The 16,342-nt window shown below is 52.2% G+C and overlaps 1 protein-coding gene across 2 annotated transcripts in view; it reads left to right on the plus strand.

The window, feature by feature from the left end:
* Positions 1–13,622, plus strand: part of Vstm2l (V-set and transmembrane domain containing 2 like) — a 29,778-nt gene extending 16,156 nt beyond the window's left edge. Inside the window, 3 exon segments of one of the 2 annotated variants that reach the window (NM_001430743.1) lie at positions 4,033–4,202; positions 6,127–6,177; positions 12,757–13,622. In NM_001430743.1, coding sequence (NP_001417672.1) covers positions 4,033–4,202; positions 6,127–6,177; positions 12,757–13,023 — 488 coding nt within the window. In that variant the 3' untranslated portion in view covers positions 13,024–13,622. 2 annotated transcript variants of the gene reach the window in all.
* The last annotated feature ends 2,720 nt before the right edge of the window (positions 13,623–16,342 follow it).

Raw genomic sequence — 16,342 nt, forward strand, 5'->3', positions numbered from 1 at the left:
GCACAGAGCCTGCTTCTTTATTTGTTTTTCAGTCACTCTGCCCCTTCACTACGAGGCTGAAACTGAGGGGAACCAGGGAGGCCCCACCTTGCAGCTTCTGATAAGTCTGAGGGGGACCAGAGTCCCTGTGGGAAGGGGAGCTGGTTGAGGTAGCCATAGTAATGGCTTTGTAGTCTTCCTTTGACAACCCTCTCTACTGTGTGCTCAGGGTGGTATGTGTACTGGGATTGAGACCAGGGCACACCGCCTCAGGGAAGTCTTCCTGCTTGCCTCAGACTGGGCAAGCTGCCTCAGTGGTCCTTCCAGGCCTGTGCACTGATGAAACTACACCCTACCTGCCCTCCAGGTCTGCAGACTGACCAGCAGGGACCACGCCCACTTCTCTTTTTGAGACAAAGTCTCTTGTATCCAAGGCTGGCCTTGAACCCACCGTGGCATGATCTTGAGATCTAATCTCTGCCTGCACCTTCTAAAGGCCGGAACTGTAATTGTCTGCCACTGTGCCAAGACTATGTGGTGAGAGGGATCAAACCCAGGGCCTCATGCATGCTAGGCCAGCACTGAATGACTTAGCCTCACTCACTCCCAGCCCAGGGCTGCCCGGTTGTGGAACAAGCTGTACAAGGAAAAGAACGGATACAGGACTATGGTAGCAGGATCCCAGCACACAGGAGGCAGAGGCAGGTGGATGTCTGTGTTTGAGACCAGCCTGATCTACAGAGCAAGTTCCAATACAGCCAGGTCCACACAATGACATCTTGTTCCAAAAAAAAAAAAAAAAAAAAAAAAAAAAAAAAAAAAAAACAAAAAAAAACAAAAAAAACAAACAAACAAAGGAAACAGCCCCCCACCCCAGAGTAGCTGAATGCCCTAAAAAGTATGTTATGGGGAGGGGCTGGGAGTTCTTGGGAGTTAGGCTGTCCTGGGTTCAAATTCTGCCTCTACTGCAGTATGGGGAAAGAATTGCACCTTGTGGGGGCCCCTTCTAAGTCACAAGGACAGGCAAGGGAGTTCATTGCCTGCTAAGACAACTGCACAGAGGCCACCAAACACTGAGGCTGAGGCTGGCCCAAACTGAGATACGCTCAGATTTCCACTACTTAGCAAAAAGAAAAAAAAAGGTAAAATATCCAATTAGTAACTTTATTAAATGTTAAAATAATATTTTGGTATTGATTTAAGTAAAATATATTATCAAAATTAATTGTAGCTTAAACAAAAAAAAAAAAAAACCTTCTTTCATGAGGAAACCAGAAAATGAGAAAATGGAGTGTCCCTGTGACTCGAAATGCCATTTCATTCCTCCACTCATGTTTCCATTGGAAAGAGCTGCCCTAGACCAGCACTGGGCTTTCAGCGGAGAGGTGGCCTGGGGTGGGCCCTGTCCTGTGCTCCCCCACCCCAGGCCATAGGGCAGGGCTATCTCAGGGACTCAAAGACTGGAACCTGGTCTCATTGACCCTAACTGCTGGCCACTCACTCAGACTGTGTGCTCTCTGAGCCTAGAAAGAAACTGAAGGCCCCAGACAAGGCTGCTCTGCTCAGGTGAGCAGGTGGGCAAGGGGCTGTGGCCAAGAGAGATTAAGTGGGGACAGCAGACGCATGGCCCTTCCTTGGGCCCCTGTCACCCTTTTCCCTGTCTGTGACTTGGAGTCACATAGATGACCCTCTCCCTCTTGAGGCTCCAGGGTCACATGTCTGACCTGATGTGGTTTCCTTTGCCCCGCTCCAGGATCTTAAGTGGAACCTGCTCTGTGGGAGGGCAGGTAGTGTCACTCTCTGGTTTATGAGTCTTAGCACAGGCATTGTTGGGTAGGCCATAGGCGAGTCTCCTACTGGTCACATTCCTGGCCACCCAGACCTAAGGCCTGGACCCACAGGGCACTTGTTACAGGGCCATACTGGCTCCTCCTGGTGGGAGGTTCTCGGTGACACTCTTGGATTCTTCTCTGCTTGGCAAGCAAGATGTTGGCCACAAAGGTTTGGCCCAGGATCATCAGATGTGGGCCCTGGAGACCATTTTCTAGACATTCAGAAATAGACTGACCTCCCACAGTGAACAAGGCCCTTTTCCATTCCTGATGACTGATGATCGAGATAGATAGATAGATAGATAGATAGATAGATAGATAGATAGATAGATAGAGAGATAGAGAGATAGAGAACTCAGACATGGCTATTACCTCCTGGGAGAACAGATAACACCTTAGCTATGCCACCTAGGACAGTAACCATCCCTGTACAAAAATGGTTACATTTAAGTGAATTAAAATAAAATCTAAAATCCGAGTCCTTGATCCATTCAGCAAACTGTCATTGGTGGTCACTCTGTTAGCTTACATACAGATCAGCTTCTCCCTGTAAGGACTTTGGCTCCTACCCTAGGTGAGAGGGGAGCAGGCATGGAGTGGGTTGTACTTTGTTAAAATAACCTCCAGCTGCTGTGTGAAAAGAGTATTCATGAAAGAGGGAGGGAAGGAGGGAAAGAGAGAAGGAGGGAAGGAAGAAAGGAGGAAGGCCAGCATGAAAATGGTGGTTTAGCCCTGTGGCAAGGGCCTGGAGTTCTTCTGGGGCAGCACCCATTGAGCTTCCTGAAGTCCCAGTTGTGAGGGTCGAGGTAGAGAGCCAAAGGCAGCTTGAGACTTAGCCCGAGTGCTTGACACAGTTCCTGAACTGTGGCAAGGGGCATGTTCTGTTGGCCCTACCCCTGCAGGAGCCTGCCTTCCTCCTGCCCCCTAGGGACAGACAAGCACAGCCCAGCTCTCGGGGTGGCCACACACAAAGGTAGCTCACCTGTACCCCACATCCCTGGGGGTTCAAGCCATGTATGTACCCAGGCCCAGCAGCCCCTCTGCTCTGCAGAGAAAAGGAAACACCTTTTTCTTCTTCTTTCTTAAGAAGCTTTGTAAACCTTGGCCTGCTAGGCTTTCTCTCAGTGCAGAGAAGCTGCAGAAATATAGCTCCACGTGGGGGCTTTGTGCACGGCAGAGACAGAGAAGCCCCCAGGTGGGTGCAGGGTCAAACCTCATCGTGTAAAACTCCCATTGTCCTGTGGAGGGGGTTAAGTCCCTTGAATTCAGGATGTCACCTCTGCACTGGCAGCTCCCTCTTTCCTGGGACAGGAGGCCCTCTGGGGCAAGGAGTGTCTCTTCTGAGCTGGGCCTGGGGGACTGCATAGTCCAGGGGCGGGTGCAGACAGACATCGAGTTCCTGGGGTGACCGCAGTTGCTAGGCATCTACCATCTTCCGTCTGTCTGAGATAATCTCTCCTGAGAGGAGGAAGGCATACTAATTGCAACTCAGACAGTTTGTTTGGGGAGAAAGAACCAGAGCATATGGAGGGGAGGGGTGCCGGGCCTTTGAAGTGGGGTTGCAGCAGAGTGACCTGGGTGGAGGGTTGGGGGGAGGATTGTTGCTGGCTCCTGGAACTGGTTGTTCTGTGACTTGGTGGTGGGCCCTGCAGGAATGCCAGGCAGGGCGGCTGCCTTTCTCCCTTGCTCCTCCTCCCTCAGCACATCTGGAGCAGCCAAGCTGGTGATCATTGAACAAAGTATTACTGGGGGGGGGCCCACAAAAGGGTGACTTGACAGAGCTTTGATTGACCCCGGGAGCCAGGCAAGAACTGAGAATAGCCAGAGCAAAGGGAACTGGGAGAAGAGGTTGAAGAGGCAAGACCCCAGGCAGAGGGAGGAGCCTGACAGAGCTCCCCAGGAGGGCTAGAGTGTGGTTTGGGTGCATGCTCCCCAGGGGCAGTGGGATCCTTATGTCTGGGTTTGACTTAGGAGATGGTGGGGCTGCCACAATCTGGGGCAAGGTTCACAGGGCTGGGCACCGGGTGGGGTGAATGGAAGAATCTGGAAGAATTAAACTTGGCAGCCTCCCTGCTTCCTGGCTGACTCTATTCCAAGTCGGCTCCTCCATCACTCTACTGCCCACGCACCCCTCAGCCTCTAGGACGGTGTCTTTCCATTCAAAGCTGCCCTGGGGCCAGGCTTCTGTTTCTGAGCCCTCTTCTGCCTGTTCCCCGCACAGCACTCTTCACAGAGACTCCCCATGACATGACAGCTCGGACAGGCGAGGATGTGGAGATGGCTTGCTCCTTCCGAGGCAGCGGCTCCCCATCCTACTCACTGGAGATCCAGTGGTGGTACCTGCGAAGCCACCGGGACTGGACCGACAAGCAGACATGGGCCTCCAACCAGGTAAGACCTTGGGATATGCTTCTCTGCTGGGTGCTGCGGGGATCTTGCGGACTCTGCATCTGGCATCTCGATGTCCTCTGCAACACCTGCTGGCACTCCTTTCTGGGAGAGGTAAGGCAGGTGAGAGCCATTTTAATGGCCATTCGAGGCCAGAGACACGGAGCCTCCTTCAGGGTATGGATGAAGTGGGTCTTAGGACACTTCCTATTCCCTTCCCATATCACCGGCAGCATTTTTGTAGAGGGCTCCCCCATAAGGCCACGTTGTCACAGGTTGGTTCTAAGCACCATCCTTAACATGCAGATAGGCATCCTGCACCGGAGCACAGCGTACACACTCAACCCTCCACGCACGGTCTCCTGAGTTCAGCCCACAACCTCTGCCACTCTATGGGTTATTTCTGGGAAACTGCACTGGCCATCAGTAAAGCAGATGGGACAGCCTTGGCCCAGAGATAAGAGGGTGTGGCAGAGAAGCAACCTGCCCCCTCTTCCTAAGGCAGAGTCATTGATAAGACTCGGGTGTCCCCAAGGTGCCTTGGCAAGGTAAGGTGGCAGCTCAGGCGTAGCTGGTCAGCTAAGCCATTGTCTGGCTCCTTACCTCCCCTTCCGTGTTTCCTAGCCTTCCCTCCCAAACAAGTCAAGTACACTTTCATTATGCATTCTGGGTCTGCTTTAGGCACACCGGAGACAGTAGCCACCCATGCATACGTCTGTACAGCAGCACATAGATATATACATACCCACATGAACAGATATGTGCACACCTTCACACACACACACACACACACACACACACACACACACACACACACCCTCACCCTTGGTACAAGTTCCTGGCAATCTCTGTCTTGATTATGGGAGTAACAAGTCCCCAATATGTCCGCCTGCTGCATGCAACTGTGCGAGATTCCTGTGGCCAGGGGAAACCTTTAGGAAGGATTTTTGGGTATTCAGGAGATGTTTAGAGGTGTTCTTGGGTATTTGGGGTGGAAGACTTCAGGACACGGCCAAGCATCCAACTGCATATGCTACCAACGTATGTTCAGGTATGTGAACTGAGAGTACCGGATATTCCCAGATGGAGAGCAGACACGTACTTGTAGGATCATGCCACCCACATGCTCCCTGTTTGTGTGCATACATGGACACACCCCCTTGATAGCCAAGCGTCCTCATGAGCCCAGACACTTGGTTCTGTGGTTGGTATTAGAAGTTCTCCTTTATCTCCCTTGGCTTCCCTCTCCTGCATTACCAGTAAACACCGAGCTGAGGGACCCAATACAAGACCTCATGACCTCTATTTTTTTCTTTTCTTTTTTTCGGAGCTGGGGACTGACTTCTATTTTTTTCTTAAGATTTTATTTATTTATTATCTTAGTTTTGTGTGTGTGTGTGTGTGTGTGTGTGTGTGTGTGTGTGTGTGTGTGTATGCACCATGTGAGTGCAAGTACCTGGGGAGGCCAGAAGAGGGTGCTGGATCCCTTGGAGCTGGGCATTGGGGACTAAGCTGGATCTTTTAGGAGAGCAGCAAGTGTTCTTTTGTTTTTTTTTTTTTTTTTTTTTTTTTGTGGTTCTTTTTTTCGGAGCTGGGGACCGAACCCAGGGCCTTGCGCTTCCTAGGTAAGCGCTCTACCACTGAGCTAAATCCCCAGCCCCGCAGCAAGTGTTCTTAACGGCTGCTCAGCCATCTCTCCACCCTTTATATTTTTATTATCATTTTAAATTTTGACTAGAATGTGTGTAAGTGTCTCTATGAACAGGGTTCGGGGTGACATCCACAGATGTACGGACTGTGCCCAGATGAAACCCAGCATCTTTGACTGCTCCTGACTGTCCTTTGTCTCCAGTGTTTCTCCCCACCCCCACCCCTCACTAACACCTGTCTCTGCTCTCTGTTTCTCCCTCCCCAACCCCACCCCCAGCTAAAAGCTTCCCAGCAGGAGGACTCGGGGAAGGATGCCACCAAAATAAGTGTGAGTTTTGATAATGACTTTCCACAAATGGTCTAATGGAAAATGAAGCTGTAACCAAAAAACAAAACAAAAACCTGACTTTTTGGGGATGGGGGGGGTGGAGGGTGGGGGTGGGGGTGGATTGGTCCATCTCAGCAGGGAACTTGGGCAAGAAGACAGAGGAAGTGGGAGGGGGACAAGGAGGTGCTTGAACTTGGTGAGGTTTTTTTTTTTTTTTTTTTTCCATTTGCTTTTCTGGGTCTTTTAGTCAGAGATTTTTCAAGTCTGGTGAATGACAGGCAGGAAAAATGACAAGAGAGAGAAGACGGATTCTCCCCTGGTGGGCCAAGGCCAGGTGTGCCTCTGTGGTATTCCATGCCTGATTCAGCCCCATTTGTCATTGGGAAGCTACAAGGTCTCAGGAGGGTGAGTGGGCTCTTTTTGTCCTGTCATGACTAATGCTGGAACACCTCAGGGTCCCCGGGTGTGACTTCCTAGAGCAGGGACTCCAGGACCAGCCGGCCTTAGGCGTCCACTCCTTTGTGATACTGGACAGAGAGTGCCAAGCATTTGTCCATTGTACAGGCTGCACAGCTGAAGCTGGAGCGGGCCTGAAGTATGGCTAGTGTTGTTGAGCTTCTTGTCATCTGCCAGAGCCCAGGGAAGCCAGGGACACCAGGAGCTGGGATGTGACAGTTACTGTGGGGTTTTGAGTACCTGAAGCCCAATCGGGAAGAGAGGAACTGCCAAGAAAGAACATACAATGGGGATAAAAAACAGGAAGCAGAGAAGACTATTCTGGGCAGGATGGATTGCAGAAGTTCGCCAGCAACACACTCATGGTGTAGGAATCCACGTGTGTTGGGGCGCCCTTTCCGACTCCCCTTTTGGCTGGGTCTCCCAAGTTTCTTAGGAATATAGGGAAACTCGGGGCCCTGAGACCACCAGGACAAGAAAGGGAGGGCGCTGTGGCCAGGAAGCCAGGGAGAAGGCTCCTACAGCCACTCAGGGGAGGGGACAGCAAGTGAGAGACTGGATGGATGGTCAGAGTAGCCCCTGGTACCGTTCGGAAGGATGTGGAAATGACAGCCACCCATAGTTTAAGGTTGCCAACCCTGCTCTCCTGCCCTCAGCCGACAGCATGCTCTTTCCTTGCCTCTGTACCCATCAGCCTCTCGGGCAGAGGTCTCCATAAGTACCAATACAGCCCCTCTGAGGATGCACCCTTTGCCTCTACTGTGTCCTATTTCATGAGCTTCTCTGGGCTCTGGCAAAGAAAGAATTATCTAATTGATTGAGAGGATTATAATTCCAGGCTGCCTGCCTCGTGAGAGGGGAATGCAGTGCTAATTAGTTAAATAAAATAAATGTTCTCCGTGGGAGTGTGAAGTCACCCCCAGCCATCTCCATAATCCTCGAACCAGCTGGGGCTTCGGGGCCTGGTACAGGCCCAGCATTCTACACAGCCATGCGAGTCAGCATTCTTAAACACACAGGCAGAGCAGACCACACCCAAGGTGGACGCACAGCCTAGGTTCTTAAGATCTTAGGAAGTGGTACAAACTTTTCTTTTTAGCCTTCAAGGCTCTGTGACCATTCTGCCACACCTAGGGCCATCTGTTCCCTCCTAACTCTGGGTCTTTGCATAGGCCAGGCTCTCTACCTAGAAATGTATTCCTATCTCGTCCTGTCTCTCCCTTCACTGCTCAGCTGAGGGAGGTACCCTGAGACCGGATTGGTTGCTTCGTGTCAGCCTCCCTCAGAGACAGTAGGCCCTGGATGAGCCTGGTTCACTCTTGCATTTCTGCAGCCCAACACAGAGCCCAGCATATATTAGGTGTCCAGTTAACATTTACTGGTTACTCTCTCCCTCACACACACTCAGACCAATGTATATGCAAACCCGTCTGTACATGTGGGTGTTGCCATGGTGTGACTGTCTCTCTTTGTGCACTTGAGTATCCAGTTGATAGTAGTAGAGGAACTCTCGTGGGGACCACAGGGACCCAGGGGGGACCCACCTCATATTCTCACATCGCCCAAAGGCCTAGCTCCCAAGTTTTAACTGTTGGGACATCTTTGAGCCTTGGGCTAACCACTACGTGATTTACAGGTCGGCAGTGCCATGGACCGTGGAATCGTGGCTTCAGTTAGTGGGGGACATTTCTGAACCTGTGGAGCCTCCAGAGGTCCAGACTCAGAGTCAGCTGTACTGAGAAATAGTTGGGGATCCTGATGACACCAGAGGGCCGACACTTAGCATGCCTGGAGCTGAACTCTGCATCTGGCTTTGCACCAATCTAGCCCTGTTTCCGAAATAAGATGGCGTAAGAAAACACTAGAAACTGGAATGAGCTTGTGCCGAGGGGCCCAGCCTCCAGCACTTACCTATGGTCCTCAGATCTCTGGGCTGCCATCCCTCAAAGCTTAGGGTACCTATGTTGCCAGCCATGTTCAAGATCTGGTAGGGTTGCTGTGATCTCCTAAGGCTCTGTGCATTAGAGTTTAAGTTGATAAACTTAAGTTGACAAACACTAGTCTTACAAGTAGAGATGGTGCTGACATCCTGACTCAAGAGGTTCCCTCTGGGGCAGGAAACACTGCTCAGTGGGTAGAGATGCTTGCCCCCAAGCCTGAGGACCTGAGTTTGATCCCTGGGACCCACACAGTAGAAAGAGAGAACCAACCCCGACAAGTTATCCTCTGCCCGCCACATGTGTCTCAAAACAAGCACATACCCATACATTCACACGCTCACAGAAATTAGTTAAAAGAAAAATGTTCCCCCTTCCCTGGGCCTATCAAGTGAAGGCTATTGTCACAGCGGGCAAGAAATGACTCCAGAAGGTCACAGTCACTTACACGTCAGTCCCCAGGCCCAAATGGAAAATGGTGGTCATGTATCCGCTATTTGCAGGGGATAGAAGGAAACTGTAACAGCGGCCACCACCACAGGTGGAAAACGGCTGGTCACTAAGAGCCTCTGGCCTGAGCTGACACAGGCCTGGGGGCTCCCTGAAGGGTGCTGTGCCAGCTGTGGGTGGGCTTACAGCCAGTCAAGGAAGACCAGATGGAATGGGGTTAGGGGGCCTTTGGGAAGACATTGGAGGAGGCCCTGTTGAGGACTCAGCTAGCAGATTCAGATGGGGGTGGGGTGGGGGTCTAGATAGAAGGGTAGTGTCTCACATGTTCAGGGGCAGGGGCAGTGGCAGTCTAGGTTGGATGTTCTTCGTCCATCAAGGTAACCCTAGTAGGACCAACTGGAGGTACTCAGACCCATAGGGTTCCAACTTGGGCTTTGAACCTGCCCAGGGGCTGGTGAAATGGCAAAGTGAAGTAGAGGCTGACCCTGTCTAGACCCGCCCACTCCTCCCTCCCTCCCCAGGTACCGCCAAGGTCTACCCTTGCAGCCACACAGAGGCAAGGGTCACACCTTGGGCATAGATGACCGGGCCTTTCCTCCTGGCCCAGCTGGGAGGACAGAGCTCTGGCCAGTAAGAGGCTGGCGGTCAGGACCAGCCTGGCCAGGCTTTTTCGGCGTGATTAGGTGCTTAATCGCCGAGGCCTGTCGATGCTGGGCTGTGATTATGATTTACAGCCAGGCTGCCCTGCCGCTGTGTCATTTGGCTTCTCTAGTGGCAAAGATTCCTGAATGAGGAAGCCCTACAGTCTCTTCCATCACCCCGAACGACTGAGGCAGAATAGAGAGCCCTTCCGAGGGAGTGGCTGCTGATGAGGCTTAGGACAGGGCGTCCCTAGGACACAGAGCGCTAGAGGCTGGAGAGTGAGGTGGGAGGGGCTTCTGCCCATACGCCACGCCCCGAGCACGGTCAAGCTTGCCTGATCAAGGAAGCCTGGATTTTTCTTCCACCGGCACCCTGGGGGAGGTTCCGGGACAACATACTACACTGAAGTCCTCTGACCACTGATGGCTGCTGTTTGGGTCTTTGCCTTTTTGCACACTGTGCTGAGTGAGAGCCAAGTCTGGCTGCAGCCTCGCCTCCATCTGGCTTCTGCCTTGGAAGGCCACCACTGTCTGTAGGCCTCTGGAAGGTGGTGGAGGGGGCTGACACGCAAGGCAGAGGTCTCAGCTCAGGTCTCTGCCTGCGCCTGGAGGGCGGGGCGTAGGCCTCCCTCCCCAGGAGCGGCTGCTCCCAGCGCTGCGCATTATTACTCCATTAGCGCCTTGTAGGGTTGACAAATGAAGGATAATTAATATCCGTGAGGGAAACAGATGTTGAGGTAATTCGCTCCCGCTGCGCATTTGCGATGGCTTCTCTTAACTCACCCAAGAGCGTGGCGGGACCGCGGGGGTCTTTCTGTGCCCTTGGTCAGGGTGATGGCCAGCGAGGACTCCAGCTGAGCCCTACATTAGGGAGGGAGCCCCTAATTCTTGGTTCTCTTTACCTATTTTCCATTGGGATGTTTTGCCTGCGTCCCAACCCAGTGCTTCTTGCTCATGTTTTCTTGCTTCCTGGGGGGGTGGGTGGGGGATGGGCTCCTTACCAGGAGCCTTGTGCTGCCAAGTCTGGAATCCTCTGTGAGTCCATCACATTGTTTCCAGGATGAGTGCATGAAGCCTAGACTGGGATCAGTTCCTAGTCCGGCTACATACTGAGGTTGGCTCCTGACCAGACCAAGTCTCCTTTTTTGGAGTCTCAGTTTCCCTCTCAGTAAATCGGCCGCCTTATTTGTATGCTCCATAAGACAAAGGGATCGACAGCATTAGCGATCCACTCCAATTGGAAAAAGGAATGGGGTGAGTCCTTCCACTCAAGGGACACTAGCTGCTTTTGTGAGTTATCTATCCACCCTCGTGTGTGTCCCCAGATGTGTGTCTCAGTGCAGGCGGGGGAATATGTCTATAGGCCATACTTGCCCTCTCAGGGACCATCGTTTTTACCCTGCGGTCCCTCACTTGGGACGTGGGAACGGCAGGGAACCACTAGGGTCCCAAAGCAGGACTGTGGAACTTGGCAGGCACAGCACAGATGAGAGGGACATTAGTGCCCAGGGACGGGGGCTGGTGATATCCAGAAGGGAGAGCATTGCCAGATGGTGGCTGGGCTTTCCTTACACACCCAGCATCCTTCCTCCTTAACATTTGGTTTTGTTATTTTTTTTTTATAGACATGTAGGAATTTACAAAAAAAAAAAAAAATCAGATTCCCCATACCCATCACCCAGTCTCCCTAACGATGCATTTGACTCCAAATGTCTCTTCTCTTGTAATGGAAAAAAGTTGCCAACAGAGTTATATTCAGAGCAGATTTAATCATGAGAGTGCCAATCTGGAAATTACCTGAATACCAGCCAACAGGAAACTGTGCAGACAAGCATACAATAGAATACTACACAGCAATGAACAGAGTCAGCTGATTGTGTGAAAGAAAGTTAGACTTGGCACCCCCCCTTAAGCCATACTACCCCCCCAAAGAGAGTTCTCGAATATGGCTAAACTATGACAACAGTGGTTGACCCACAGGAACAGCATGAACAGGCTGTCTACCGAGCTGGCGTTCTTGACCCCAGGAGAGCAGGGCCCCAACTATAGAATAAAAATTAAAAACTGGGGGTTGGGGGTTTAGCTCAGTGGTAGAGCGCTTGCCTAGCAAGCGCAAGGCCCTGGGTTCGGTCCCCAGCTCCGAAAAAAAAGAAAAAAAAAATTAAAAACTGGGTGTGGTGCTACTAAAATCTAGCGTTTAGGAGACTAGACTTAGAGACCAGTCTGGACAACATAGCGAGATTTTAGCTTTAAAATAATCAAATCAATAAAAAGCCAAAACTTTACAAGAGTAACGCTGGCTCCACCTCTAGTTAAATTCTATCATCCAACTGTAGTGCTCGGTGGTCAGCTGTGGCCCTTTTTTTCCCCTTAGACTTTACGTATTTTTATGTTTTGTGTTTGCCTGGATATATGCCTGTGCACTACGGGTGTGCCTGGTGTCCGTGCTAGAAGAGGGAACTGGATTTCCCGGAACTGAAGTTACTGGCAATTGTGAGCAGCCATGTGGGTGCTGAGAACTGAACCCGGGTCCTCTGAAAGAGCAGTCAGTGCTTTCTAGTCCCCACCTTCCAGCCTCAGGACTGGGTTGGTGAGATGGCTTAGCAGATAATGGGCGCTGGCCATGAAGCCAAATACATGAGTTTGATCCTTAGGATCCAGACGATGGAAGGCAAGGGGACTCCTGCAGATTTTTCTCTGACCATACATTCACTGTGGCACACGCCTTCCTCCAACCCCATCTCCCGAGCTCTACCGAAACTCTGCTGTGAGGCTGCTGGCTTCAGTCCTATGCTGGGGTTTTCCGTTTGTTCAAAACAGCACAGCCTGGGAGCTTTGCCAGGAATCTGGTCCCCTGCTCGTCTGTGGAACGCTCACAGTTCTGGCTCACCCTTCTTCACTGCTGGGCGGTATTCCACTGGCTACACACAACACTCCGTGGATAGGCATTAGCGTTGCTTCTGTTTGTCCGTCTGCCATTCAACGGCTCGGATGCTGACCTTGGGTCCCCTTCCTGGCTGTATCTGGGGTGGGAACAGCCTGGCGGCTTGGCTCGCGACCCCGATCGCTTCTCACGGTGCCTCTGTCGCCCCCAGGTGGTCAAGGTGGTGGGCAGCAACATCTCCCACAAGCTTCGGCTGTCGCGGGTGAAGCCCACGGACGAAGGCACCTACGAGTGCCGCGTGATCGACTTCAGCGACGGCAAGGCCCGGCACCACAAGGTCAAAGCCTACCTGCGAGTGCAGCCCGGGGAGAACTCGGTGCTGCAGCTGCCTGATGCGCCCCCAGCCGCGCCCGCGCCGCCGCCCAAGCCCGGCCGGGAGCTGCGCAAGCGCTCTCTGCCCGAGGCCTGCAGCCTGTAGCCCACCCGTCCCGCATGCAGTCCTCCTGGCCCTGTGGCGACGGCGGCAGAGGAGTCCCGCGTGTGCTTTGCTTGCTTATCCCCCTCCCGGCTCCGCCTCTTGCACCCCGTCCTCGCGGCCAGCCCCCTGGTGAGGAGCCGGGCCGGGGGGGGGGGCATGCTCCTGTTTCTCCTCATTCTACCTGGAACCCGCTCCGGGCCCCCCAGGGAGGCGGAGCCCCACCAGTCCCACGCGGGAGGCTGCCTCGCCAGGCAGAGTTAGCACCAGCAGGCTCGCTCAGGGCCCCCCCGAGGCTCTCCCCGAGCCCCCCTCTGCCGGCAACACCCCCACGCCCAGCCCCTTCTCGGGCCTGTGAAGTCCATCCAAGGGACCCCCTCCACCTATCCCATCCCCATTCCCGATCAGGGGACACCCACCCTGGTGGTTTGTAAATATTTCTACTGGGCCCACCCCGCCCCGGAACTGGCTCAAACCTCTGGCCACCCTCGGTGATGGAGGGGAGGTGGGAGGCCCAGGGCTTTGCCTAGGGGTGAGCGGGCCCTGTGTATATGACCCAACCTGTGAGTACCAGCCAACTCCAATAAAGCGGTTTAAACCAATCTGGACAGTGTCTTGCTGAGGCTGGGAGACAACCACTGTGGGGAGGGAGGGCTTCTTAGGTCACAACAGCACGGAGCAGAGGTGACCTGGTGCTGAGAGGAGCCGGACAGCTTTGCAGAGAGCAGGAGCTGCTGCTGGCTGGGAAATGGATCTCCAAAGGGCGAGAGAAGCAACCTTTGTCGACCCCAACTGTGAATGCCCGGAACCCGAATTAGTCATAGATTCTGAGAGAATCACACATACAGAAGAACCTGTGAAGCATGCTTGCACGGGTGGATAAACATCTTTGTAGCTGCCACCCAGCCAACCCATCACCCCATAGCGGACCCCCGCCTTGGCCATCAGTATCCTCTACCATCCCAGGGAGCCAATGGTGATTCTTATGGTAATATCATCATCATCATCAGTTTTGGCGATGGTCTCATATAGCCCCGATGGGCCTGGTGTTTCAATCTTCCAAGGGCTGGGATTATAGAAGCATGCCATCACCACCAGCTTAGTAGGTTATTTTAGTTTTAATACCTTTATGCACATCCGTTTATTTTATTTTATTTTTTTTATTAGATGCCTCTTTCTGGGGAGTGCATGTATGCAGACGCCAGAGAACAACCTGAGGATATTGGGATATCCATTCTCTCCTTCCACCCTTTGGGTACTGGGTATGGAACTGAGGTTGTCAGGCTTGGAGCCAAGTGCCTTCACCTGCTGAGCCGTCACACCCACTCTCTCTTTAAACAAAGTATTTTAGTTTATTTTCCTTTTCGGTGCTGGGAATGGGGTTCCTTGCACAGGCTAGGCAAGTGCTCTCCCATAGAGCTATATCCCAGCCCCCACATATTTGAGTTTTGTCTGAAATATGGTCTCAGGTAGCTCAAGATAGCCTCACACTCTTTGTGTAGTCTAGGATGACCTTGAGCTCCTGATCCCCCTGTCTCAGCTTCTCCAGTACGGGGCTGACAGAGTGCGTTCCATCAGTGCTTTATCTGAGACTGCTGCTGTGAGGACCTCCTCTGTGTCTACTGTTCATCTAGCATGAGAGCCTCAGGGTCCTTGGCCAGGGCAGTGCTCCAGGCTGTCCACTAAGGGATCTCATATTCTCCTCGGATAGCCTCCATTCCCCAGGAGGCAGAAATCAGGGGCACAGAGGGTACATAGTTCACCCTAACTTACACAACAGTTGAACCTTCTTGGGCCTGAAAGTGTGAGTGCTTGGCCCTGCCAAGACTGGATACCTTCAAACTGCTTCTCCCCCACCACGCATACCTTGGGTCATCCCAACTATCATGGCTCCACTGAGAATTACCTGAGGATGTGTTGACAAGGACCTCTCAAGCCAGTATGGCCAGCAGATCCCTTGACTTTGCATCTTCAAAAACCAATAACACTACCCAGGGACAGGGGTGTGTTGATACGATAAAACTGGACCCCAAGACTTTTACATCATCACAGTACCCCCAAGACAGGCCCCGGTATCCTCAAATCTTGAAATGAGGACACAAATTCAGAGGAGGGCAGCTGAAGGCAGCAGGCAGGATGGATGGATAGATGGACAATAGATGTGTGGATAGACAATAGATGGACTGGCAGGTGTACGAATGATGGGTAGATGAATGGTTGGATAGATGATGGATAGATGGGTGGTTGGTGGATGAATGGATGATGTGCTAATGAATGGATGAATAGTAGGTGAACACTGAATGGATGTGCTGATGGATGGATTGGTGGGTGGGTGATCTGACGAGTGCTTGGAAGGACTGATGCGTGCATACACTGGTGTATGCACCTGTGTATGGAAGGACTGATGGATAGGAGGTAGATGGATGGCCGGATGATGGCTGGCTGGTGGGTGGACAGATGAATGGATGGACGGAGACCTAACTAACCTAGCTGTGGAGGTAGCAGGGCCTGCACCTGTTGCAGAATCTGGGTATCCAAGCGCCATCTTGTCTGCCCTGTCATTTAGCCAGTGTCTAGCATTTATTCAAGGAATCCGATCCATCTCAGAAATGTCCAAAGGCAATGCTGGCCTTGGATGGCCCAGGGCCCAGGGGAAGAAACATGCCTAGACTCAAGCCGTGCCTCTGCCCATCCTTGCTGCCAGGCCTCCAGCAGGACCCCTCACCTTCCTGAACCCCAGTTTCCTTCTCTGTACAATGTCGATGTGACTGGGAAAGTGAGACCCAAACCACAGTGAGCCGACATCACACACCCAAGGGGGCTGTCATCTGAAGGATCAGGAGCTTGATGTGCAGAACCCAGAATATTGACACTGCAAAGGGGGATGGGGAATGCGGCAGCCCCGTCAGTGACAGTCTCCATGCCTCTCAGCAGGCTGGCCCCCAAGAGAACTGGAAACAAGTGTCCGCACAAAAGCCTGTGAATGGATATCCATGGAAGTATTTATGGCAGACACCAAACACCACCAACCCATGGATAGCTGATGAAGACAATGTGGTCTATCAGGGCAGTGAAATATTATCTGAGAATGAAAAAGAACATTTTCCTGCACCCTACAGCATACAGGAACCTGGATAACATCGTGATAAGGAAGGTGATAGAAATATTCTATAATTGGCTGTCATGGTGGTTGTATGACTGAGGATATGGTGAATCACGGAACAGATATTTTAAGTAGATGAATGTATGATGTGTGAGTATCTCGATAAAACTGTTAAAAAGGAATGGAATACTCCTAACTACAGCACTGTGCCCATATGCC

The sequence above is a fragment of the Rattus norvegicus genome, chromosome 3 (genome assembly GCF_021556685.1).
Source record: "Rattus norvegicus strain SHRSP/BbbUtx chromosome 3, alternate assembly SHRSP_T2T, whole genome shotgun sequence".
NCBI classification, from domain to species: domain Eukaryota; kingdom Metazoa; phylum Chordata; class Mammalia; order Rodentia; family Muridae; genus Rattus; species Rattus norvegicus.